General features: G+C 41.8%; 1 protein-coding gene across 2 annotated transcripts in view; it reads left to right on the top strand.

Moving 5' to 3' along the window:
* The window catches only part of LOC135521163 (EGF-like repeat and discoidin I-like domain-containing protein 3), a 208883-nt gene that overhangs the window by 168029 nt on the left and 13676 nt on the right, over positions 1 to 27178 (top strand). For both annotated transcript variants that reach the window (XM_064947183.1, XM_064947126.1), the window contains one exon: positions 21118 to 21273. In XM_064947183.1, the coding sequence (XP_064803255.1) occupies positions 21118 to 21273 (156 nt within the window). The remainder of the gene's footprint in view (positions 1 to 21117; positions 21274 to 27178) is intronic.

The raw sequence follows: 27178 nt of genomic DNA, 5'->3' as shown, positions 1-27178 counted from the left end.
AGCAGTAGTAAGACTGGCTGGTTATGCTAAACAGTCCTCAGAAAAAAAATGACCAAAGGAGGAATGGAGTGCTTAATCTCTGCCTCTTAACTTCTGATAGTCCATTGATTGTCTGTGTCATTATTAAGAATGCACATTTGGGTTTGGCCTTCTTTGTCCTTCTCTCATTGTGACTATCTTACAGTATATTAGACAGGCGACAGAATTACTTTCTAGTTACAAGTTTGTTATTGAAGTAACTGCCCTACATTAAAGTGTAAACATGATGTGCTGCTTGTCCTGAAAAATAACACCAAAATCTCTTCAGGTCTTGACTCAAATTGTTTGGGAATAGGTTATAAAAGCATCATTTTCCTAGAGTCAACCATACAGATTGGTGAGCAGAGAGACTGTAGTAGTGTACTGTAGCAACCCAAGAACAGCATCCCATAACATAATATCATCCCGTTTGTCTAACAAAACTCCCTCCTCTCCGTACCCCAGCACTGCTTTCCACTGCTTCTCTCCATTCTTTAACTGGTCATGCAGCGTACTAAGGAGCCCAGTGGTGAGACAAGTGTTGTAATCATTATTGTTATGAAGTGACTGAGCAGAATGCTTGAAACTGTGGGAATGCACTACTCTCATATCCACAGGAAGTTAAACATTGCCATCACTCAAATCCAAAAGACACAGGTAGATTCTGCTATGGCAACACAAACACAGAAAATATTAGAACACCGTTATGTTTAAGCTCTTGACCTAAGCGACATCAGTGTAAGACTAACAGATGTCTGTGTAGACTATGATAAACAAGCCAGGCCCTAGTTAATCGTGTTTTGCATAGACAAGCCACCACTGCATTGTGAGATTATCAAACGCTGAACATGCGGGGTTGTCATAGTTCTGATGTTTGTTCTAAAACCTAATTGTGTAGGTCCAGAGCACTTCATGAAGACATGCATTCTACAGGCATTCCTCCCCTGCCGTTTCCATAATAGAGGGTGTGTGTTTTTAACTATGACTCAACACTGTGTGAAACTTTCCTGGAATTTCCCCTTTAGTTCTTTCTCACTGTCAGGTGTCCAGTACAGATGGACCTGTTATCCATTATTTCTCAGTCAGACTCCTCACTCCCCTCTCTTTTAAAATACCCTTTAGCAAGCATGCACACACACACACACACACACTCACACAGACTAGTTTTGTCACGATAGCAGAATTTTGACTTCAAGTTTAGTATCAAAATACGCGATACCATCACAATACTTATACCAAAACAATACCAAGCCATTCCACGGCAAAAAACAAGGCGTATTAGCCAAAGTCACAGAGTGGCATTTGATCCAGACAGATCTTTCTAGCTCAATATCATTGCATTTGAAAATGTAGGTATTTGAATGTATGCATTAATGAATCAATTATATAAAAATACAATCAATTTCACTTTGGCTTTTACCAGTCTAACTACATAACACTACAATTGTAATAATTTATCTCTATTGGTAAACTGGGTAAATCAAGATGTACAGTAACCTAGACCTATTCACAATACAGGTGAATGCATATTCAGTAGGAGTGTGTACGTGCATGGAGATATTGAGCATGTTTTCATGAGGCTACAGATGAAAAACTGTTTACCTTGCATTTGGGTCTTATATTATGGTACTGATCATGCATAGAATAAGCAATCGCTTATTTTATAAAACTGTGCATTGTCTCTTTAAGATCCATGATGTCATTCACATGCAAAGTCAGTTCGAGGCTCAAGCAAAGATGATCTTGACTGGGAGAGATGTGAGGCAGGGGAGACGAAGTGAAGTGAAGTTTCGGTGTACCGTGCAACACTAACATACACACACGCATGTACGCACGCAAACACGCACGCCTGCACAAATACACGCACATTTATACAGTGCCTTCAGAAAGTATTCAAGCCCCTTGACATATTCCACATTTTGTTGTTACAACATGAGTAAAAATGTGTTAAATATATGTTTTTCTCTCACCCATACACAAAATACTCTATAATGACAAAGAGAAAACATATTTTTTAAATGTTTCCAAATTGATTGAAAAAGAAATACAAACATGTCTAATTTACATAGGTATTCACATCCCTGTGTCAATACATGTTAGAATCTACTTTGGCAGCGATTACAGCTGTGAGTCTTTCTGGATAGGTGTCTAAGAGCTTTGCACAGATGGATTGTACAATATTTGCACATTATTAAAATTCTTCAGGCTCTGTCAAGTTAGTTCTTGCCATAGATATTCAAGCCAATTTAAGTCAAAACTGTAACTTGGCCACTGTGGAACATTCAATGATGTCTTGGTAAGCAACTCCAGTGTATATTTCTCTTCGTGTTTAAAGTTATTGTCCTGCTGAAAGGTACATTTGTTTCCCAGTGTATTTTGGAAAGCAGACTGAACCCGGTTTTCCTCTAGGATTTTGCCTGTGCTTAGCTCTATTCTGTTTATTTTTATCCTCAAAAACTCCCTAGTCCTTGCCGATGACAAGCATACTCATAAAATGATGGTTCGTATTCATAACGCTTCGTGTTCAGGACATAAAGTTAATTTCTTTGCCACATTTTTTGCAGTTTTACTGTTGTGCCTTATTGCAAACAGGTGACATGTTTTGGAATATTTATATTCTGTACAGGCTTCCTTCTTTTCACTCTGTAATTTAGGTTAGTATTGTGGAGTAACTGCAATGTTGTTGATCCATCCTCAGCTGTCTCTTATCACAGCCAATGAACTCTGTAATTGTTTTAAAGTCACCATTGGTGAAATCCCTGAGCGGTTTCTTTCCTCTCCGGCAACTGAGTTGGGAAGGACTTCTGTATCTTTGTAGTGACTGGGTGTATTGATACACCATCCAAAGTGTAATTAGTAAATTCACCATGCTCAAACGGATATTCAATGTCTGCTTACATTTTTTTACCCATCTACCAATAGATGCCCTTCTTTGTGAGGCATTGGAAAACTTTGTGGTTGACTCTGTTTTTGAAATCACTGCTTAACTAAGGGACTTTACAGATAAGTGTATGTGTTGGGTACAGAGATGAGGTAGTCATAAAAAAAATCATGTTAAGCACTGTTATTGATTTTTCATTCATTAGTAAACATTTCAAAAAACATAATTCCACTTTGACATTATGTGGAATTATGTTTAGGCCAGTGACACAATATAAATGTAATCCATTTTAAATTCAGCCTGTAACACCACAAAATGTGGAAAAAGTCAAGGGGTGTGAATACTCTTCTGATGTCATTGTATCTACTGTATTCTCAATGTCTTGCGTATTCCCCTATGAAGACAATACTGGAATTCAAATGTGGTATTCCAGTAGTTGTTGGGACCTCATAACAGACTATTTATTCATTTCAAAATAAGCTCACCCTTTCCAACATTATTGTTTTCCTGTGTAAAATAGTACTTCTAATAGGAAGCAGCACCTCACCACTGTAAGTGAGGAACCAAAGGACTGTAAACAAATTGCTTTCACCTCAGTAGACCAGGTTTAAGTCCCTCTATCCAGCCTTTCTTATAAGCTTACATGTCCCTGTGGCACCGGCAGAGAGATGAAATATGGCCTGTGAGCACTGCTCTGGTGGTTCAGTGTCGTCTTTTTGCTCTGCAAGGAGGATTAAATGCAATACAAGCCCTCTTTGGCTGTTCCAGAGAGCCCTGTGAGAGGGAGTTACCGCCTTGGTTCATTTTGTGGAGATATGATGTTAACTTCTCAGCCATACCTCCACGTGGCATTACTGCTGTGCACTGGCCAACTGAAATATGTAGAAAAAAGTATTTATTGGAAACTGTGTTGGGGTGAATGTGGGCACTGGGCTAGCATGTTAAAGCAGCAATCAGCAGTAGAAACAATAAAAAAGCATCCTCCTCACCCTTGTGTCGGTAAAAAGCTGAGGTATTCTATGAATGCAAGGACTGACCATCCAATGACATCAAAATTCTAATTTTAATTAACCATGTTTTTAGGCTGTGCAGTATTACATTCACTTTGTTTACAAACATTGAAGTAAAACAAAGCTTATCGTTTGGATTCTGATGGGATGCGACAGCTAAACTAAGCTCATGAGGCATTTATAAGTTATATTCTTCAAGAATCAATGGGTACATTTCATTCATTTATAAAGAGGGTGGTACTGCCAAGCCACTTCGCTATAAGACAGGACTGATTGATGCTAGGGCTCATTCCACTATCTTTCTTCTGTGGAGCTCGCGTCATACAGACAAGAATTTCTCTTACATTTGTTGGAGTTTAAAGGTTTTGTTACTTTACAATATTTAAGAACAAAACACGGCCTGTCTTGTAACACTGTACACTGAACTGCTTTGAGTTGTTTATGAGTTAATCAACTGGCAATACAAAACACTTTACCAGACTGCTACAAGGACATTTGTCACCCAGTAATCGGGCAGAACCACCTGCACAATGTCTGGGTCGTCATGCTACTTCAGTTGGGATGTATCCATTTATTCTGCTCTCAATAACCTGCAAAGGTTATGAACAAGCTATAAAATAAATCCCATTTCGCCTGCTCGTTTGTCATCCCTTGGCCACTTCATTTTCACAGCTAATTATCTCCAGTACAGTGATAAATATGTGTGGTGATTGTCTGTGGCACCCTGATAATTATACCCAGCTCTGATGATGGGGAGTAGGGAGAGGAGGGGGGTGGGGGGACGTCTGCATGGAAACTTTGAGAGAGAACCAGTTGGGCATGTGTGTAACTGGTCTCTGATAATATTAAATGCAGCGCACTGCCTTAGTCAATTATCAGCGAGTCGCTACACTACAATACAACCTAAAAGGGTTTTTCAACTGTCCTCATAGGAGAACCCTTTGAATAACCCATTTTGGTTGCAGGTAGAACCCTTTTGAGTTCCATGTAGAACTCTTTCCATATAGGGTTCTACATGGAACCCAAAAGGGTTTTCCTATGGGGACAGCCAGAGAACCCTTTTGGAACCCTTTTTTCTAAGAGTGTAATGCAGTAACTACAGCCATAGCTGTACAACTGCCCTGCTGGTTACTGCCCTTCTGGTTACTGCCCTGATGGTTACTGCCCTGCTGGATACTGCCCTGATGGTTACTGGCCTGCTGGTTACTGCCCTTCTGGTTACTGCCCTTCTGGTTACTGGCCTGCTGGTAACTGGCCTGCTGGTTACTGCCCTGCTGGTTACTGGCCTGCTGGTTACTGGCCTGCTGGTAACTGGCCTGCTGGTTACTGCCCTGATGGTTACTCTCCTGCTGGTTACTGGCCTGCTGGTTACTGTCCTGCTGGTTACTGCCCTGCTGGTTACTGTCCTGATGGTCATTACCCTGCTGGTTACTTGTTCATCTAACAGGTTGGACTGTGTTCCTTACAGAGTAATGTGTGTCATAATGGGGTTAGGGACCAAAGGCCAGCCACCCTGTTGTAATTGTCAGAGCGCAATGGGATCCGATTCAGTAGGAAATTGGAGCAGAAATGGATAATAAACCGCTTTAAAACAAGGCAATGATTGGATGATGGATGGATTCTCCATTACTGCTCAGAATGATGCGTTGAGAGGAGTGTTTCTGATTGCTCTGCTTTTAAAACTTAATGTGGGTGAAAGCATACAGTAGGCATGTCTCTAAATGCCTATCTTTTGCAGTAAATCCCTTAAAGCTGAGATCCACATAAAGGGAAACAGCGCCACTGGCTGCCCCAGGCGTATTTAGGGATTCAGCAGCGTAGCTGGTGAACCCTATTGTATCTGTTGGCATTCATCATTACTGTTTTCGTTTTGTTTATTAACCTTTTTCTGCAGTGGGCTAAATCAGGGTCACATAGTCTTTCTAGTTATTCTTAAACACATCTAGTTAGAAACAAAAGTATGCACCTCACACACATGGTTATGGGCTTAAACAGTTAAGTGTTAGTGTTCATCCCAACACTTTATATACTGTACATCACAGAATCCGGAAATATAACAAAACCATATGACCTTAGAAACACAGGATTTTCGTCAGGTTTTTAAAATAATGAATAGAGGGTACATCAGCTTTAATAATGCATATAGATTGTAGCTACCATCAATGTAATATTCTGCATAATTTCCAATCCCCCATATATGTTTATGTTAACATATATTATACATTATAGGCCATACAACATTATAGGCCATGAGGCCATTTGACTGCAGCAAAGGGCTACACAGAGAAGAGGAGCACCAGTGTTGTGGTAAAACAAATGTTACAAATTCTTTCCTGTTCTATCATGCATGTAATGATGTGCAATGATGTCAGAGGGAAATAAAACAGTGTTCTTTGTTTGAAGTAACGTCTTTGTTGTTGTAATATGGCAAACGGATGTGGCTGTTTCACCGCTACGGACTCCAACTTTAAACAGACTGAAGAAAGAGAACAGCAGAGTTAATTGCGGGGTTATAATGACTAAGTCATGTTGCAATGAAAACAGTGCTGTAATCTTCATTATTGCTCTGCTCATAATATGTATGGCAGGTGATGTAAATTGAATTGGATTAGTTTAGGCAGAGAAATTGAGTTTGGAAGCTGCAGGCTATTTATAATAAGACTGCATATTTTTTGGCAGCAAATACAGTGTGTTCGGGAAGTATTCAAACCACTTGTCTTTTTCCACATTTTGTTACATTACAGCCTTATTCTAAAATCAATCTACACACAATACCCCATAATGACAAAGAAAATGTGTATTTAATATCACGTATGCATATGTATTCAGACCCTTGACTCAGTACTTTGTTGGAGGCACCTTTGGCTGCGATTACAGCCTAGATTCTTCTTGGGTGTGACGCTACAAGCTTGGCACACCTGTATTTGGGGAGTTTCTCCCATTCTTCTCTGCAGATCCTCTCAAGCTCTGTCAGGTTGGACGGGGAGCGTCGCTGAACAGCTATTTTCAGGTCTCTCCAGAGATGTTAGATCGGGATCATGTCCGGGCTCTGGCTGGGCAACTCAAAGACATTCAGAGACTTGTCCCAAAGCCACTTTTGTGTTGTCTTGGCTGTGTGCTTATGGTTGTTGTCCTGTTGGAAGGTGAACCTTCGCCCCAGTCTGAGGTCCTAAGTGCTCTGGAACAAGTTGTCATCAAGGATCTCTTTGTATTCTGTTCACCTATCCCTCAATCCTTATTAGTCTCCCACTCCCTGCCACTGAAAAACATCCCCACAGCATGATGCTGCTACCACCATGCTTCACCATAGGGATGGTGCCAGGTTTCCTCCATACGGGTCGCTTGGCATTCAGTCCAAAGAGTTCAATCTTGGTTTCATCAGACCAGAGAACCTTGTTTCTCATGGTCTGAGAGTCTGTAGGTGTCTTTTGGCAAACTCCAAGCGGGCGATCATGTGCCTTTTACTGAGGAGTGGCTTCCGTCTGGCCACTCTGCAATAAAGCCCTGATTGGTGGAGTGCTGCAGAGATGGTTGTCCTTCTGGAAGGTTCTCCTATCTCCGGAGAGGAACCTTGGAGCTTGGTCAGAGTGACCATCGGGTTCTTGGTAACCTCCCTGACCAAGGCCCTTCTCCCCCGATTGCTCAGTTTGGCAAGGGCGGCCAGTTCTAGGAAGAGTCATGGTGGTTACATATTTATTCTATTTAAGAATGATGGGAACCACTGTGTTGTTAGGGACCTTCAATGCTGCAGACATTTTTGTGTACCCTTCGCCAGATCTGTGCCCCGACTCAATCCTGTTTTTTGCTTTGTCATTATGGGGTGTTGTGTGTAGATTGATGGGGCAAAAAAATATTTTATACATTTTCGAATTAGGCTGTAACGTAACAAAATGTGGGAAAAGGGAAGGGTATGAATGCTTTCCAAGTGAACTGAATGAGTTAAAGTTGCCTGGCATGTATTTCAAACATGAAAGTAAAGGAAGGAACACTAGCCAAAGTTAGTAAGCTCTCATATCCTTTATAATTATGGAATTTCATACAATTGAAGTCTACTTCCTGTTTTTCTGCTTCCTCTTTGTCATTCTGAATAGACCCTTAACCCTTTGCAGATATTATTTACAGTAGACTTACTCTGTTTAAATTCATGAACCTGAGAATGAATCATTATGACATCTTCTAAGTGTCACAGGAAACGTGTGGATGAAGCAAGCTGCAACGCTCCCTAACACGTCAGGGACACTGACAAACCCTAGGTATAAGAAAACAGGGATGTTAATTAGAAGTAATACTTGATACATACCTGCTCTGTTCCTCTTCACATGTATTTGCAGAAATGAAAGTATTATTATAGTATTATGATTACTTGGCTTCTGCAATGCACTGCTTCCCTAATGAAATTGGTGCAATACTGCTCTGACCACAAACTCAATCTCTTTAATCAATAAAATTAGCTGGATGTTTATTTCCATCTACACTAGAGAACTGTTCTAATGCCTCCCGGTTGAAACTCACATCTTGTCTTGAGTGTTTATGCAGAACACAGCACAGAGTTGAAGCATGTCTCTCTCCAAAGCAGTCAAAAGCTGTGTGATAGAGGGATTTGATTGTCTGGGAGAAAGAAGACATTGGTGTTTTGATTAAATGACATGCATGGTGAAAAAGTGGAATGCAACAAGTAGTGTTGAAGGGTGATCTGTCCTCGGTGTCCTTCAGGATAGGCCCCCTGTGGGACCACTGGAGGCATCTGGTCATGTATTCTCAGGCAGTCAGCAGAGTCCCCTGCAGCCTAACTATTGCTATTGCCAGCCTTCCATATTGATCTAGTCCAAAGTATTCATGATGCCATTTTGTCCGCGCAGACTGAGGATCCATGAGCGTTCAAAATTCTAATCAGTTTAAATGCATTCTTTATTCTCGGTGCTACCTGGCATTTTATCATTATTTGTCCTATTACTCCACACGCATAAGGGAATCAATAGGAACAGCACCTGCGGCCAAGTTGCCTTGCTGAACTAATTGAAGAAAGAGTGTTACAGATACAAAATCTCCAGGTGGTTCCCAATGCAATCAGAGAGAAGCACACAACCATTTAGCCACAGCTGTGATATTCGATGAAGATGGCAAATATGAAATATGGAGCCTGTATCATGTGTGTGTGTGTGTGTATGTGTGTGTGCGTGTATCTGTGCGTGCGTGCCCTTGGTCCTCTAGGGCAGGTGTGTGGACTGGTCCACCAGGGCAGAGTACGGGATGAGACTAACAATAAGATTCGTGGTCGGTACACTCATCATACTCATCTCCAGGGGGCCTGTAGAGAAAAATAGAGAAAAACATTTAAGAGCTATTGCTCAGGAATCTTTGGAAACGTCAAACGTCATTGTCTCTTGTAATCATTAGAACATCAAAGGTGAATTCATGATTCCAGGAATATCTTAGAAGTAACTTAAACTAATTTGAAAAACACATCTGATACTAATTTAATGAAAGCATTATTGGTGGAGCCTAATTTCAATCCAGTCCAATATGGCCCTTACTTAGCTCTATTTTATTCAATTTCCACGCAGCTAGCGCGCTTATTCAATTAGCCTCCAAACGAAGTTACTGTGGGGACGCTAGATCCATCTGCTTCCCGGATTCAGTTGGGTGCTTTTTAGTGTCCCCCGGCCATCACATCTTTAAACGAACAGCCCTCCTTTGAGCCTGGATAATGCTACACCTCACCTTTCATTATCTTCTCTCTTCTTATCTTCTAGCACACGTCGGCCTCATCCCCCTGTCTCTTTTCTCCTCAACTGATGCTGGATGTTTTTATTTTATTTATTTATTTATTTATTTATTTTTATCTTTGAATGATTGATTCATGAGTTTCCAGTGGAGAGAGAGAGAGCCTTAATCTCAGGGATCTGTAGGAACGTAAGGATTGAAGGCGCCTCGACTCAAATCAGTGCTGCCCAGATTGCCTCCTATGCATTTTACATGTCTATCTGGCTGTTTCAACATATATCAAAGCCAATCTCCCACTCCAAGACCAGACTTGTATCCATATGCTTATCTTATTGCTTTTCTATCAGAGATTCTTATTGAATATTCACAAGTAGATGGAGCACCTTGTAGATGTAGCATCTTGTCAGTCACACACGATGATAATATGATTGATCTGGAGCTGTCCATTTTAAGAAAGGGTGCAACACTAGAGGGAACTAGGTATAGATCATATTAGAGGACTTGCTTGGCATTCACAGTTTGTGTCTGTCAACAGTCTTTGTGTGTGTGTGCGTGTGTTTGCTTGTGTGTGTGCGCGTACGTGTGTGTGTGTGCGTGTGTGCGTGCATGCTTCGCACTTGCGACTTTTAGCACTCAAAAAGACCACTAAGGAAAGAGAAACGTATAATAAACTTGTCATTGATTTTTGAACAAAATTAATGGCTGCCCTTTATCGCAGTAGTAGATGAAAAGAGAGTACAGACATACTAATCTGTGCCTGATCTGTAAGTCTTAACCCTGTGTTAACCCTGCCACCTGCCAAATCCAACGTAAATGCTGTTTATGAGAATCACAGTGGGTGTAATTTCCAGCGTTCTCTCTGCTGTTGTAAGACCAAATCAAATCAAAGTCTATTTGTCACATGGGCCGAATACAACAGGTGTAGACCTTACTTACAAGCCCTTAACCAACAATGCAGTTCAAGAGTTAATAAATATTTACTAAGTCAACTAAAGTAAAAAAATATATATATATTTCAAAAACTAACACAGAACATTTGCATAACAATAATGAGGCTTTATACAGGGGGTACCGGTACCGAGTCAATGTGTGGGGGTACAGGTCAGTCGAGGTCATTTCTGCCTGCATCCCAATAATCTATCCTTTCTCCCAAAGAGTGCACTTGTTTACTTCCCTTCATGGATTAAAGGAAATAACGGATACTATAGCCCATGTCTACACCAATCCAATGATTTTAAACGTGTGGGGATTACTTACGTGTGCACACTTCAGGTGAAAACAGCTATTCTTTGGATATGCCCCGTGGATTTGTGTCTCTCTCTACTCTCCAACAGATATGGGACACGACACACTGAACCAATGGAGTCTCTCCACACTGTCAAAGCTTTAAAGGGGCATTGCAATGAGTTATTTTCATTAAAGAAACGCACACAGTGATTTATTAGACATACAGTGATGATTTAAAAATACAATTACAAAGGATGAATGGGTGCTTTAAATGATCTGCCAGCGTGGTTGATTCCGTGGCCCGCTTTCTTCCACCCATTTGATTTGAGTTAATGAGACAAGCAGAGTCTATCTCTAGCCCATCCCTAGAAACATGGAATTTATTTTCCAGAAGGATGTAGAATGTTTACCTTTTAATAACTGGATTTGATCCAAGTTTTCTTTTGGAAATTGATCCCCCACCTTAATTGTGTTTTTATAGTCCATTCTGTCTTTGTCTTTTGTCACCCAGGTGAATGTATGCTTAAATCTTCTTCTCAAGCACTTAGCTTGGGCCCGCTGGTTTTAATGATGGGGACAAAAGGCTGTCAAGTCTTTTCAACTGTGTGTGCTGTGTCAAATTCACTCTGATCACAGTCGTCTCTCCTCAAAGGCACTCAACAGTTTTACACCTGCATGTTTTGGTATAACGTTTTTTCACATCAGATACAATCTAATTTTATTTAACAGTGAAACGCTTACTTACGAGTCATTTTCCAACAATGCGGAGGTAATGATAAAGATACGATTACAAAAATAGAAATAGTGACAAGGAATAAATACACAGTGAATAATGAATTACAATACAGAGTAAAAATAACATGTAGGGAGTCGAGGTGCAGTGGTACGAGGTAATTGAGGTAGCTAAGAACATATAGATAGGGGTAAAGAGACGAGGCAACAGGATAATAAATAGACAGTAGCAGCATATGTGGTGAGTGGGAAAAGGTATGTGTGTGAGATTGTGTGTTTGTGTATGTGGTGTCAGTACACATGTGTGTGCATGTTTTGTATATGTTGTGTTGATGTGTCAGTGTAAGCATGTGTGAGTGTGTGGGTAGAATCCAAGAGTAAGTACAAGAGAGTTCATTACAGGTAGTTCGGGTTGCCATTTGATATTTAACAGTCTTGTGTAGCAGTCTTATGGCTTGGGGGCAGAAGCTGTTCAGGGTCCTGTTGGTGCCAGACGTGGTGCACTGCTACCGCTTGCCGTGCGGTAGCAGAGAGAACAGTCTATACCTAGGGTGGAAAGAGTATTTGACAGTTGTTTGTGCTAAGTTTGTCAAAGGAAACAGAGTGAGGTGAGGAAAGGAGGGAGGGACAAAGGAAGTGTGATGCATGCTAATATCAAGGACATGAGAAAATAATTGGCTCGAACATTGACTGCTTTGTAGTGTCCTTCGATTTACAGTTTACTGGAAGGCTTAAAACTACCACTCTGGTTTGAAGATGCACACTTTTATTAGCTCATTTTTGACCAATATTGGGAAGCTGTCACCAATATTTCTCCACAATTTTCTCCACATAGCCAATTACTTCCACTCAACACTTGACACTTTTTTCCTAAAGTGGATTCGGTATGCGCCACAACTGTCACTGAACCTTTGCTCTAGGAGGGTGAGGCGACATGTGGCAATGTTAAAAGCAGTGCACACAGGTCGATTTGTCAGAGCGAGCAGGAAGTTCTGTGTTGAACTTTGCATGTCTTGCACTTAGCTCATCCCAGTAGAGGCTGGTCTCACGCCAATACAGCCAGTACTGAGCCTTTAGTACCTCCACTGTGAGTTAGGCCCCGAGGCAACAGAGGTGTACACACCTCTTACTTGACAGAACCCGCCTTTTGCCATGTCAGTGCTCAGCGGAGGCCTTATGTGATTTGACATCCCGCTGCTTCAAGTGGAAACGGTAGTCATTGAAGGGGTTGGGAGTTGGGATTGTGTGTGTGTGTGTGTGTGTGTGTGTGTGTGTTAGGTGTTTCACTCTTATATTCCCATGTGGTGTCTCCCAGTTGGACTGGCCTGAGTGTTGCCTGGAGTTGGAGCCAAGACTGTGATTATCAGGTCATGCGACGAGCAATCTCGTATCCAGGATCGTAATTATAGCCTCAAGCTCATTACCATAACGCAACGTTAACTATTCATGAAAATCGCAAATGAAATGAAATAAATATATTGGCTCTCAAGCTTAGCCTTTTGTTAACCTCTCTGGGCAACCCGACACGCAAGCGTCCCACCTTGCAAACAATAAATGCAAATGCGCTACGCCAAATGCTAATAGCACTCGTTAAAACTCAAACGTTCATTAAAACTCACATGCAGGGTACTCAATTGAGGCTACACTCATTGTGAATCTAGCCAACAAGTCAGATTTTTAAAATGCTTTTTGGCGAAAGCATGAGAAGCTATTATCTGATAGCATGCAACACCCCGAAATACCAGAAGGGGACGTAAACAAAATAATTAGCGTAACCGGCGCTACACAAAACGCAGAAATAAAATATAAAACATTCATTACCTTTGACGAGCTTCTTTGTTGGCACTCCTATATGTCCCATAAACATCACAATTGGGTCTTTTTTTCAATTAAATCGGTCCTTGTATACCCAAAATGTCCATTTATGAAGACCGTCAGATCCAGGAAAAACACCGTTTTTAAACGCAACGTTATTTTTTTTAATTAAAAAAGTTTCCTATAAACTTTGACAAAACACTTCAAACTACTTCTGTAATCCAACTTTAGGTATTAGTAAACGTTAATAAACGATCAAATTGATCACGGAGCGATCTGTATTCAATAGCAACAAGTTTGGAAAAGGTAGTCCACTTTCCCCCTTCCATTTTTTCCTGCTGTGTACCCGACGAAAGAAAGTGCCTATTACTCAGATGACCAATTATTTAGCTGCATAGATTTCACAACACTGGCGACATCGTGTGGAAGCTGTAGGAACTGTCTATTATGCCTTGCAATACACAATACAGAGACTGGCGGATTGATTTTTTCTTCGTCGATTTTGTGATCAGGTTTCCTTGCGATTTTGACCACGAAACACGTTCTGTTATAGTCACAGACATCATTGAACCAGTTTTAGAAACTTCAGAGTGTTTTCTATGCACACGTACTAATCATATGCATATACTATATTCCTGGCATGAGTAGCAGGACGTTGAAATGTTGCGCGGTTTTTAACAGAATGTTGAAAAAAGTAGCGCGATCTCTTACAGGTTTTAACAACACTGTCATCTCAGATTTTCAAAATATGCTTTTGAACCACAGCTAAACAAGCATTTGTGTAAGAGTATTGATAGCTAGCATAGCATTAAGCCTAGCATTCAGCAGGCAACATTTTCACAGAAACAAGAAAAGCATTCAAATAAAATCATTTACCTTTGAAGAACTTCAGATGTTTTCAATGAGGAGACTCTCAGTTAGATAGCAAATGTTCAGTTTTTCCAAAAAGATTATTTGTGTAGGAGAAATCGCTCCGTTTTGTTCATCACGTTTTGCTAAGAAAAAAAAACAAAAATTCAGTCATTACAACGTGAACTTTTTTCCAAATGAACTCTATAATATCGACAGAAACATGGCAAACATTGTTTCGAATCAATCCTCAAGGTGTTTTTCACATATCCATCGATGATAAATCATTCGTGGCAGTTGACTTTCTCTTCTGAAACAAATGGAAACGTGCATGCAGCTGGAGATTACGCAATAATTTTGACGGAGGACACCAGGCGGACACCTGGTAAATGTAGTCTCTTATGGTCAATCTTCCAATGATATGCCTACAAATACATCACAATGCTGCAGACACCTTGGGGAAACGACAGAAAGTGTAGGCTCATTCCTGGAGCATTTACAGCCATATAAGGAGACATTGGAACACAGCGCATTCAAAATCTGGGGCATTTCCTGTTTGAAATTTCATCTTGGTTTCGCCTGTAGCCTTAGTTCTGGGGCACTCACAGATAATATCTTTGCACTTTTGGAAACGTCAGAGTGTTTTCTTTCCAAAGCTGTCAATTATATGCATAGTCGAGCATCTTTTCGTGACAAAATATCTTGTTTAAAACGGGAACGTTTTTCATCCAAAAATGAAATACTGCCCCCAGAGTTTCAAGAGGTTAATTAAGCCTCAACACGACCACCTCTTCAACAGGCTTTCCCTGAGCGCGTTTGGCCTGTTAAATCCATTGAGGTGGTGTTCTAGAACATGCTTGGAGCCTGCTTTGTGGGTTGCTAGGGGATTCACAGGTCGGGATCTGTGTTGACTCAAACAGTTGACATATAGAAACTCACACACATTTCTCCCTTCATAAAAAGAAACTCAACAGCATTATACTTGCATGTCTCGATACTATGGTGTTTTATTCAAATACAGGGCCCCTTGCTAAGATACAGGAAGAGACACTCCTATCTAGTTTTCTGAGCACAGATGTCACGCTAGGGAAAACCATGGGAATTGGCCTATTCCTCTCACACCTCTGCTTTAAGCTTTAACGATGGCGGCCCCAGTTTGGGTTTGATGGGCCATGATATCATCCTGTCCAGTCCACATCCCTGCACGAACTGTACTTACAGTATACTAACCTGGCTCCTGTCCTATGCACTGTGTACACTCCACACACACTCACAAACCCAGGCACACACACAAGCACATGCACACTTCCCCGCAGGATAGAAATTGGGTCAGGTTATATGAGCAGTGTAGATTAAATGAGTCTTCAACACACACAATTAAATCAGCACAGCTTGAAGGGGAGCTAGCTGCTGTCTGCTGCTATAGATGTATGGTATGGAGCAGCAGAGGGGATAACTGTGTTCCTCTACAGCAGTCAGCCCTCAGACAACACCACCACTTCAAATATGGACATGGGGATTACACGTCGACTTTCATCTTAATGAGCAGACGAGGGAGTTTCTCTCTCTTCCCTTACTCTCTCTGTCTCTCTGTCTCTCTCTCTGTCTCTCTCTCTCTCTTCCCTTACTCTCTCTCTCTCTGTCTCTCTCTCTCTCTCTCTCTCTCTCTCTCTCTTTGTCTGTGAGAAACACATGCATATGTCGCCTCTTAGCACCATGACACAAATTCTAGCACCCCCAGGTGTTGCAGGGGCAGTGCTAATTAATTCTCCAAAATACATTTTGTGAATACGCAAATGTTTTCCGCAGTTGGGGGAAACGGGTGGAAATGGACAACAGGGGTTGGGGGGGTGGGACTCTTGTGTCGTCTTCTACTCCCCTAGGAGAAGGAGACAGAGAAAGAAAGGAATGCTGGTATTGTTTTTTGTGTGTCTTTCTCCACCACAACCATGCAGAGGTTGCTGCAAAGACTTCAAAAGCCTCCGGTGTGCCAGGGTTAAGTGTGTTGGGGGAAGGTTGGGGGGTTGCCTGGCTCTAACAAGCTTATCTCACCCTTTAATTCGGTTTGGGCCATCAAAGTGTTGGGAGCTGGCTGCGCCAGAGGCAGTCGTATTTTTTGACCGCTACCTGTGACAGCAATTACAGGTTCCCCTTCAAGCGTGCCTTTGTTTTGGTGGCAGACTCGACTGGTTGGCCAGAATGAGATTACCTCTGCGCTGTGCTCTGCTTGGAGGGTAATCAAGCATTACAATGTGACGTGTCACTCCTTTTCTCAATGAGCAGCTTCCCTCTAAAGCTGTTTGCAATTATTGTAATTATAAAAGAGATGTTACCATAAACATATTTATATGCACCATAAGAACATACTGTAGCCCCCGCCCCCCCCATGAACACTTTGTTGAACACTTCGTTAAACAAAGAGGATGGAGGGTCTTTCAATTCTGGTTTTGAAGGAGGTATCTCATGAATAGTGTATTCATAGCAAACGATTTAAGCCCATGTGTATAATCTCCTACATGATATCATGGTAAAGTGACCTTGTACCAGGACTTAAATTAGGACCATAACTGTGCAACTGACGTACTACCGCAGAAAGCGAACCCGTGTTATGTTGTTTTCAGTACCCCAAGAGCTGGCTGCTTACTCCATATCACGTAACTCTGTTTTATAAGAGCACAGAAAGATTGACAGCAAGCCATGGCTTTTCCTCCTTAAAAGTCACAGAGCAGGCCTGAGCCTGCCTGCCTGCTCCTCCAACAGGGTGTCTGTAGTGAAAACTTCTATGACTCCCTGGGGATTCACCCCGAAGTCTGTCAGGAGCTGGGAGGGTTGAACTGGACTGAAGGCATGCTCTGAAGCAATATCTGGGCTTCATGACAGGTGTTGTGGAGATGTGAGCTCATGTGCAACACGTGCCATAGTGAGGCATGTTTGTGTGTGTAATGCATTGTGATATATTGTATTGGGCGGCAGGTAGCCTAGCAGTTAAGAGAGAGTTGGTCCAGTACTCGAAATGGTATTGGTTTGAATCCCGGAGTCGACTAGGTGAAGAATCTACAGCCTACATGAATCCTAAATGCTCCTGTAAGTCACTCTGGATAAAAGGTTCATGTAAAATTGTATTGCAATGCATACTAATATAATGTCTGGAATGATGTACAGTAACGTAGAGTCATGTGAGGGTCTTGAAAACATGAGAGAGAAGCCACACTATCACATACTCACTCTGACCAGACTAATCGGGATAATCTATGGGCTCCTGCTGCATGTTGTAAATTCAGTTTAGGAAATCCAGTTCTCTGAATCGTACTTCCCCTCTCTCCTTTTTGACCGCTATTCTCTCTCTGCCAATATGTTTTGTTAGTTTCCATGCAATGGCAAAACTCACCCTGTCCTCTCTCCAGCACGTGCATGGAACTTGTTGTCCATGGATCTGAAATGACAGTTACAGTCATGATGTTATAGACATTAGGTCTTGATACTTTGCCACCACAGTTTGGCCATGCAACTGCAGAGAGTTTGATGATATTGGTCAACAAATGTTTTTCATTTTTCAAATCCAGACATTTACATTTTAGTAATTTAGCAGACACTCTTATCCAGCGCAACTAGGGTTAAGTGCCTTGCAAAAGTGCATATCAACAGATTTTTCACAGAGTCAACTTGGGAATCGAACCAGCCAACTTTCAGTTACTGGCCCAACGCTTTTAACCACTAGACTTTCTGCTGCCCTGGACTTCTGGATCATTTCTGGGGCGGCAGGGTAGCCTAGTGGTTAGAGTGTTGGACTAGTAACTGAAAGGTTGCAAGTTCAAATCCCCAAGCTGACAAGGTACAGGTAGTTAACCTGTTGCGTTGTGCAATCCCAGATCCGGGATTCTATTTATAGCCTCAAGCTCATTAGCATAACGCAACGTTAACTATTCATGAAAATCGCAAATGAAATGAAATAAATATATTTGCTCTCAAGCTTAGACTTTGTCATCTCAAGCTTCAACACTGTCATCTCAGATTTTCAAAATATGCTTTTCAACCATAGCTAAACAAGCATTTGTGTAAGAGTATTGATTGCTAACATAGCTATAAGCCTAGAATTCAGCCAGCAACATTTTCACAAAAACAAGAAAATAATTCAAATAAAATCATTTACCTTTGAAGAACTTCAGATGTTTTCAATGAGGAGACTCTCAGTTAGATAGCAAATGTTCAGTTTTTCAAAAAAATATTATTTGTGTAGGACAAATCGCTCCGTTTTGTTCACGTTTGGCTATGAAAAAAACCTGTATACAGTTATAGCCTCAAGCTCATTAGCATAATGCAACGTTAACGATTTCTGAAAATCGCAAATAAAATGAAAATAATGCACCTGCTCTAAAGCTTAGCCTTTTCTTAACAACACTGTCATCTCAGATTTTCAAAATATGCTTTTGAACCATCGCTATTCACTAATTTGTGTAAGAGTATGCTAAGCTAGCTTAGCATTTTGAGTAGCATTTAGCACGCAACATTTTCACAAAAACCAGATAACCAAATAAATAAAATAATTTACCTTTGAAGAGCTTCGGATGTTTTCAATGAGGAGACTATCAGTTACATAGCAAATGTTCAGTTTTTCCTGAAAGCATCTTTGTGTAGGAGAAATCGCTCCATTTTGTACATCACATTTGGATACCGAAACGAACCGAAAATTCAGTCACCAACAACGTCAAACTTTTTCCGAATTAACTCCATAATATCGACCGAAACATGGCAAACGATGTTTGGAATCAATCCTCAAGGTGTTTTTTCACATATCTCTTCATTGATATATCGTTCGTGGAAGCCTGCTTTCTTCTCTGAATTCCCTGGAAAAATACTTGCAGCTGAGGTTTGCGCACCAATTTCGGCGCAGGACACCGGGCGGACACCTGGTAAATGTGGTCTCTTATGGTCAATCTTCCAATGATATGCCTACAAATACGTCACAATGCTGCAGACACCTTGGGGAAACGACAGAAAGGGCAGACTCATTCCTCTCGCATTCACAGCCATATAAGGAGACAATGGAAAACGGAGCCACAAAAATCCTGCTCATTTCCTGGATGCCGTTTCATCTTGGTTTTGCCTGTAGCTCACGTTCTAGGGCACGCACAGAAAATATCTTTGCAGTTCTGGAAACTTCAGAGTGTTTTCTTTCCAAAGCTACCAATTATATGCATAGTCGAGCATCTTTTTGTGACAAAATATTGCGCTTAAAACGGGAACGTCTTTTTATCCAAAAATGATATAGCGCCCCTAGAGTTTCAAGAGGTTAACCCACTGTTCCTAAGCCATCATTGAAAATAAGAATTTGTTCTTAACTGACTTGCCTAGTTAAGTAAAATAAAAAATACAAAAAATCATTTGTGGTCAAAAACTATTTATGGTTCCTCTTTTAAACTGTCATCCATGGTTACTATGTTGAGCTCTAAGACATTACCTGAGAGTGCAATGTCAGGCAATTTATTTGATCCTTAAGCCACACATTAAGGTGTTATTTTTATTGTCATGTGAAAGAGATTTAGAGGATCTTATCGTTGACAGAATGCAAAATGTATGGCCCGAACATTACCTGTTTTTCTCCCTGGTTCCTCTGTGGGATGCAACCTGGTATGATTAGGGACATGCACACATTTGCTTGTTAATTTCCTCAGATGCAAGGCTATGTTGATTGAGGCTAAATTATGAAAGATAAAGTGAAAACACCTATAAGTCCATAATTCTGCTCAGATACTATAGATGCATTTTCCCTCAATGCACAGTTCTATACTCCAGGGATACCCATCTTACATTCAGTGTGCCTTGCTCGCAGGTTCTTCCAATTTAGATTCAAACAATGTATTGTTTTTGGCATTGTGAATTCACATACATTAGTCATTGACCATAATCAATGCATAATAAGTATAGAGATGCTAACCCAGACAAACCATTGACTTAATTGGTGGTAATTGCATGAAATCCTGCATGGGCTTGGTGATAGTAAAACAGATAGTTATGGTACATTCTGAACATGGTTGTTATTGTGTGTTAAAGTCCAGGCTTAACACAACAGCCAGTAACATGGACTGTTGTGTTAGCTCTAAATAATGAGGAATAATTGAACCTTAAAAGTAAATGATGTAACAGCTACACTGCTTACTACCAAACCCTTTGATGTAGGCTACAAATGAGAGTGTGTTAAAACATTTACCCATATGATGCTGCCCGGCTCTCAGATGCTGTTTACTACCAAACCCTTTGATGTAGGCTACAAATGAGAGTGTGTTAAAACATTTACCCATATGATGCTGCCCACCTCTCAGAAGCTGTTTACTACCAAACCCTTTGATGTAGGCTACAAATGAGAGTGTGTTAAAACATTTACCCATATGATGCTGCCCGGCTCTCAGAAGCTGTTTACTACCAAACCCTTTGATGTAGGCTACAAATGAGAGTGTGTTAAAACATTTACCCATATGATGCTGTCCGGCTCTCAGAAGCTGTTTACTACCAAACCCTTTGATGTAGGCTACAAATGAGAGTGTGTTAAAACATTTACCCATATGATGCTGCCCGGCTCTCAGAAGCTGCAATGGCCGGCGGTTTCTGCTCTGCTGAGGAGAGGCCTTGTTGTTCAATATGCTGTGAATAATTGAAGGTTACTTCTTGCAACCAAATGTACAATGTCTTTATAAATCGTCTCTGGAGATAAGAAGAGAAAAGATGCTGACGGACTGGATGGAGAAAATTCAGCATCACTGACACTTTCGTTTAGCTGAGTCAGAGAGGTGACTAAGTTTATTTCTCTCTCCTCTCCCCTCCACCCCACCCACCCCATTCTTTATCTCCCTCTCTGTCTCTCAGGTTGACATGCTCCTCCCTACTAAAATCACCGGGATCATCACCCAGGGGGCCAAGGACTTTGGCCATGTCCAGTTCGTCGGCTCCTACAAGGTGGCCTACAGCAACGATGGAGAGAGGTGGCTCCTATATCAAGATGAAAAACAGAAGAAGGACAAGGTGAGCCATCCACACTCCATGAAGATAACCAAACTGCTCCATTAGAAAATACATGGAACACAAACACTGCATTCCCTGAGTAATGGAAGGAACAGTGTCTACCAGAACTCAAGCAGAAGTATTAGGAGTTATAAAAGCCAAACAATATTTCAACATTCAGCAGTAATATCCCAAATGCATCCAAATAAAAATGTCCATTATGAAAACAAGAATAGCACCCCATTGAATGAAATAGTAAATGAATGGGAGAAGCAGAATTAATGGAGAAATGTGTTGTGCAGCCTGTAGTTGTCCAGATCTGTCCCTGTCTCATCTCTGTGTTAGCATTGCATCTTCTTATCTCGGGCTCCAGCACAGCTTGCTGGGGCCTCTCTGCCGCTGTCTCGTCTCTTGGATCAGATAAGGGCATGTTGTCTAGCAGTCCTGGTAGGTACACTGCCCGAAAATGTGTTTGCGGTCCTTCAATAGAGTACACGTGTTTGTTCCAATCACCCACGGCAGCCAGCGGAAGGGAAGGAGGCTGTGGCAGGCTCCCTGCTATCAGGAGAGCAGCAAAACTACTCGGGCTGTTGTTTTAGATGAGGCCTGTTTACTTTGCTACTCTCGGTGTGTTGCTTAAAGATAAGGACTTCATGGTGCTGTTGCTTATGGTCTTAGGATGGTCAGAGTAGAGCTAACCTGGGAGGAAACACACCTAAACACACACACAGAGATCTCTTTATTTATTAAATCCTGTAAAACACACTGGCAGCTTCCAGTCTCTGTTTAACAGAATATAGTGAACTACATTTTCCAGAAACATAAATTCACCAAATGAGCATTATGACTAGTGATCAAATTAGCTGTTGTTTCCTGAAGCAGGCTGTCATAACGGGAGAATGGCGAAGATAAGGATTCTAAAACAGATATATAATGGTAACTTGTTATGTCACATATCACCCTCCAATGGGCACACATCAATTTACTGTATGCCCTCATGTGCCAATAAATGGTCAGTTTAGCGGCCCATGCCTGACAATACTTCTCCATCCGCTGATTGAATGCCTCGCTTGAGGAGTTTATCATTTCAATGCCCAGGATGATCTTTGGATGCAGGCCACCGCGTTTTCAACCAATCTCAATTTTGAGCACTGGAAGACTTTCAAACGTTTGTTAAACCTGGCAGGACCGAGAGAGAAGAGGTAAAGGAGACAATGGCAGGATCCTAGTAACCTTTTGTTTTGAAATCTATAGTTCCTCATTTGTAACAATAAGCGTAGACTAAGAATACAGCGATACTATATAATGGCACATTCATATGCTACATATGAAATAACTATTAATGAACTATGCAAGCCACAACAAAATATTCTATCAAAACATCCTAATTAGTGACCTTAATTCGAAAACCCGCAGACCCTTGGCGCTCCGTAGAATGAGTGACACGTGTTTTGGAGCATATTTGTGAGCAAGGCCTGGAGGGCTGTTAATCAGTGTGTCCCAGGACAAAGCTGTGATGAGCTTTCCAGATATATTACTTCTCAAGGTGTTTCCCCCTCTCAGGCATTTAATGCTAGAGGACTCAATAGGCGTTTCCTGTTACGCCACAGGCTTGGAGAGGTTGGGCTAAGAGCCCTGCGTGTGTGTCTATGGATTCATGCCTGACTGTTTGGGAGAGAATCTGAGTGTGTGTTTGTATGTGCACATCCATGCATGTGTGTGTGCAATATGGAGAGTGTGCGAACGTTTGTGTGTCTGTGGCTCTGTCTGGGTGGGGGTCTGGTTGGGCAGAGTGACTGAGCCTTGTAAATATTCTCTTCAAGTCTCTCCCCTCCTGAGCCTCAGTGTGGCAGAGACCGAGAGGAGAGGCCTCGGTCAGCATACAGATACCCTTGGACACAGACACTACCAGGGACATGGCCGCAGACATTACCAGGGACATGGCCGCAGACACTACCAGGGACATGTCCACAGACACTACCAGGGACATGTCCACAGACACTACCAGGGACATGTCCACAGACACTACCAGGGACATGTCCACAGACACTACCAGGGACATGGCCACAGACACTACCAGGGACATGGCCACAGACACTACCAGGGACATGGCCACAGACACTACCAGGGACATGTCCACAGACACTACCAGGGACACGGCCGCAGACTTTACCAGGGACACGGCCACAGACACTACCAGGGACATGGCCGCAGACACTACCAGGGACATGGCCGCAGACATTACCAGGGACATGTCCACAGACACTACCAGGGACATGTCCACAGACATTACCAGGGACATGTCCACAGACACTACCAGGGACATGTCCACAGACACTACCAGGGACATGTCCACAGACACTACCAGGGACATGTCCACAGACACTACCAGGGACATGTCCACAGACACTACCAGGGACATGGCCGCAGACACTACCAGGGACATGTCCGCAGACACTACCAGGGACATGGCCGCAGACACTACCAGGGACATGGCCGCAGACACTACCAGGGACATGTCCGCAGACACTACCAGGGACATGTCCGCAGACACTACCAGGGACATGTCCGCAGACACTACCAGGGACATGTCCGCAGACACTACCAGGGACATGGCCGCAGACACTACCAGGGACATGGCCGCAGACACTACTGGCTGTCACTCACCTAGATGTTGCATGTATTTATAAACCATACATTCCGTCGCTATCTATCTGTCTATCTATCAAACAAATGCTTATTCACACAGGACCACACACCTCCATTTATACACTGACACATGGAAACACTGACACACTCACACATTGATTTAACACAAGCAGACTCGTCAACATGCAAATCCTCACACTTGCACTCAAAAAAATGTACACATTCAATGATAGCACCATCTTCGCAGCAGCCCACCGATCTCACTGCGGATTCCTATTTGCCAATATTTGCAGAGTACGTTGATGGGGGAAATCAAGCACAGAAGTAATTGATTCATGTGTAATGGTGTTCCACTTAGGTGCCAAAGGGTTAATTAGTCAGTGGACCTGCCAATTCCCCTCAGGTCAGAGGGTAACAGCATGTTAGATGGCGTAAATACAATCATAGTTTAAGATTAACCACTAATAGCTCTCGTTTCCTCCCCCTTTGGCATTGCTCTGTACACCACCACATCTGAAACATGCGGTGAAGGGTCAAGATTAGCTGTGATTCGGTCTATATTGCCTCGCCGCTTGAAGAAGTGGTTGGCTTGCGGATGTGAATTTGATTGAGCGGAACCAATGAAGGCAAGGCTGAGCTGAGATTGCCTTGCGTCACCCGAGCTAGCCACAAGCTACATAAGAGCTGGAGTTTGCTAGGCCTAAGAGACCTGCACTCTTCGCCTCTGCAGCAGTTTTGAATAATGAAGTATGGTCAGTGGTCAACCCCCTGAGTCCCCCCAGGCTCGTCCGGTAATGTACGCCCTTGACTGGCTCAGGCAGTAAAATCAATGCTGGGGAAAAGGCCGGCTCCTGGGTCAAACCAAAGGTGCGCCGCAGAACGGAAGGAGATGGACTATTCGGTACACAACCATTGGCGATTAGATTAGAGCGAAAGCAGTAAGCAGTCATTGCAAATCTCACTCTGTAGCATAGAAGTCCACCCTAGACTGTCAGTGAGGGCATGTGAGGACACATAAATGGATGTCTTTGTTTGAGGAGGTTTGGAACACGGTGTGCCTTCTCCGAGAGGCTGCAGAAGTAACTAGACCCAAACATCTGGCCTTTTCTTCCAACTCCCCTCATCTTGGCAGGGAGATGCATTTCTTTATTTGACATTTTTGCCTTTTTAAAGACTGTTTTTGAGAAAATATACAAATAATTGACTTTATTTTACTATACCAAGAGACTTGTGCGTTATAAAGATTGGACCCAGTCAGTGAACTTCTAGATTTTCAATTTCTATTTACTGTATTTCAATTACTTACAAATATATATTATTTGATCTAGTATTTTGACATTTTATTATTTTAAAATGTAACGAGCTGAATATTGGAATGTATTTGGAAATACACCTGGAAAGTTTTGGAGTATACTGAAGTATCATTTTAAATTAAATATTTAAACATTTCCATGCATTTCAAAAAAGGTCTGTTTGGTATTTGAAATAATTCATTTTTAAAAAAGATTATATGAAAAACATGTTTTAAATAGTAAGCTATTTGTAGGAAATTATTAGGAAAGGCTTACAATAGAAGTAGTTGATTCGGGTCATATTATTAGAACGTATGAAAATACACTGTACATAAGTATCTCAATTACAAATAACTAAATACTCATGTATTTGAACCCAGGTCTACTATTTTCCAAGTAAAACCACAAGGGCAAGTCGGTAGGCTTCATCCTCTTTTTCACTTTCTCTTCTCCTCTTTCTCACTGTTTGTTACTGTTTGTTCTTTTTTAGTGGTCCTGCACATCTCTTGTTCCACCCTGTTTGTTTCATAGAGAGAGCCTGACAGTGGAAGTCTCTGGATGGCTCCGGAGAGATCCTTGTCATATTTCAATCAACTGCTGTTTTTCTATTCTTGCTGGCCTCCCTGTTGTAATAGCTCAACTGTATCTTGTGTCTGCTATATTACCGTTGTGGCAGCACTCCTGCAATTGATACCACCGGTTCTCTTCTCCCGAGCCCAATAGACTTCAATTAAACTGTACAATAATAGCAAGGGTAAAGATTTTAGGTCCACACAGAACGGTTTAACAACGTGTAAGATTTGATACAGGCCCTTCTCCAAAATGTTTTTTATTCTCCAACATTCCTCCATGATAGAATGAGCTTCAATATTTGGTGTATTGCTCTATTAAATCTACTGTAAATTGCCTCTCTGCACCGAAACTTGATGGGATAAGACCACTCTTCTTTGTTTTTAGGAGGTAGAACATGTCACAAATTGCACTGCTGTGGAGAAAATGGAGTCATAGAAATGTTAATAGTGAGCTGAAAACGGTTAAGAAGGTCCCCAATAATGGATTTCCAGATATATCCATATCAATAGTAACCTTGTAATCTATTGCACTCTTATTGTCGTATTCATGGTCTAGAAATGGGATTTGTTTTTAACACAGCCTTTATTTCTGTACGTGTTGCACCTCAAATCGCATGCTCATCACTTCAACTAACAAGTTAACAACTCAAGAGCAAAATCCCTTCTGTGGAATGAACACTTCCACTGCACCCTGTCAGCACTACACTTCAATGTTGAGTACATGTCTTACCATGTTGAGTTAATGTCTTTCAGGGCACTGTGCCGAGTCAGGCTGCCTGTGAGATTTAGATAGAAAAGACACATTAAAGTGCAGGTGGAAGAAGTGCGGATAAGGTGAAGTGATGTTGAATATTTCTCTCTTTTTTATTCCCCTGTGTTTTTAAGCAGTTTAATCAGGTATTCTCCTACTCAGGTATTCTGATCAGTGGGCCTGGTCAGGCACAGGAGAGAGGGGAGGGAATGGATGACCGGGAGAGGGCCGAGCTCTGATACTCGTTAACACTAGAACCGCTGGGCCTCGATGGACGCCCCCTTCAAACTAATGAGGAGTCATTCTGACTGCAACATTCCACAGTGGGGAGAACAAGTACTTGATACACTGCCGATTTTGCAGGTTTCCCTACTTACAAAGCATGTGGAGTTCTGTAATTTTTATCATAGGTACACTTCAACTGTGAGAGACGGAATCTATAACAAAAATCCTGAAAATTACATTGTATGATTTTTAAGTAATTAATTTGCATTTTATTGCACCATTGTGGAGTACAATGGCTGTGCAGATGCCTTGTTTTGCACAGAGTGAGAGAGCTCACTTTGTTCACTTTGTTCATGGTGCCGGCCAGACTTTTCAAGCAACTTGTTCGCCAATAACCCTGAAGTGAAGAAATTGTCCGTGTTGACATTTCTCCCCTT

This window comes from Oncorhynchus masou, chromosome 1 (genome assembly GCF_036934945.1).
Source record: "Oncorhynchus masou masou isolate Uvic2021 chromosome 1, UVic_Omas_1.1, whole genome shotgun sequence".
Lineage (NCBI taxonomy): Eukaryota > Metazoa > Chordata > Actinopteri > Salmoniformes > Salmonidae > Oncorhynchus > Oncorhynchus masou.
Note: the sequence above shows the minus strand (reverse complement) of the source record. Positions and strands in the feature narration are given on the sequence as shown.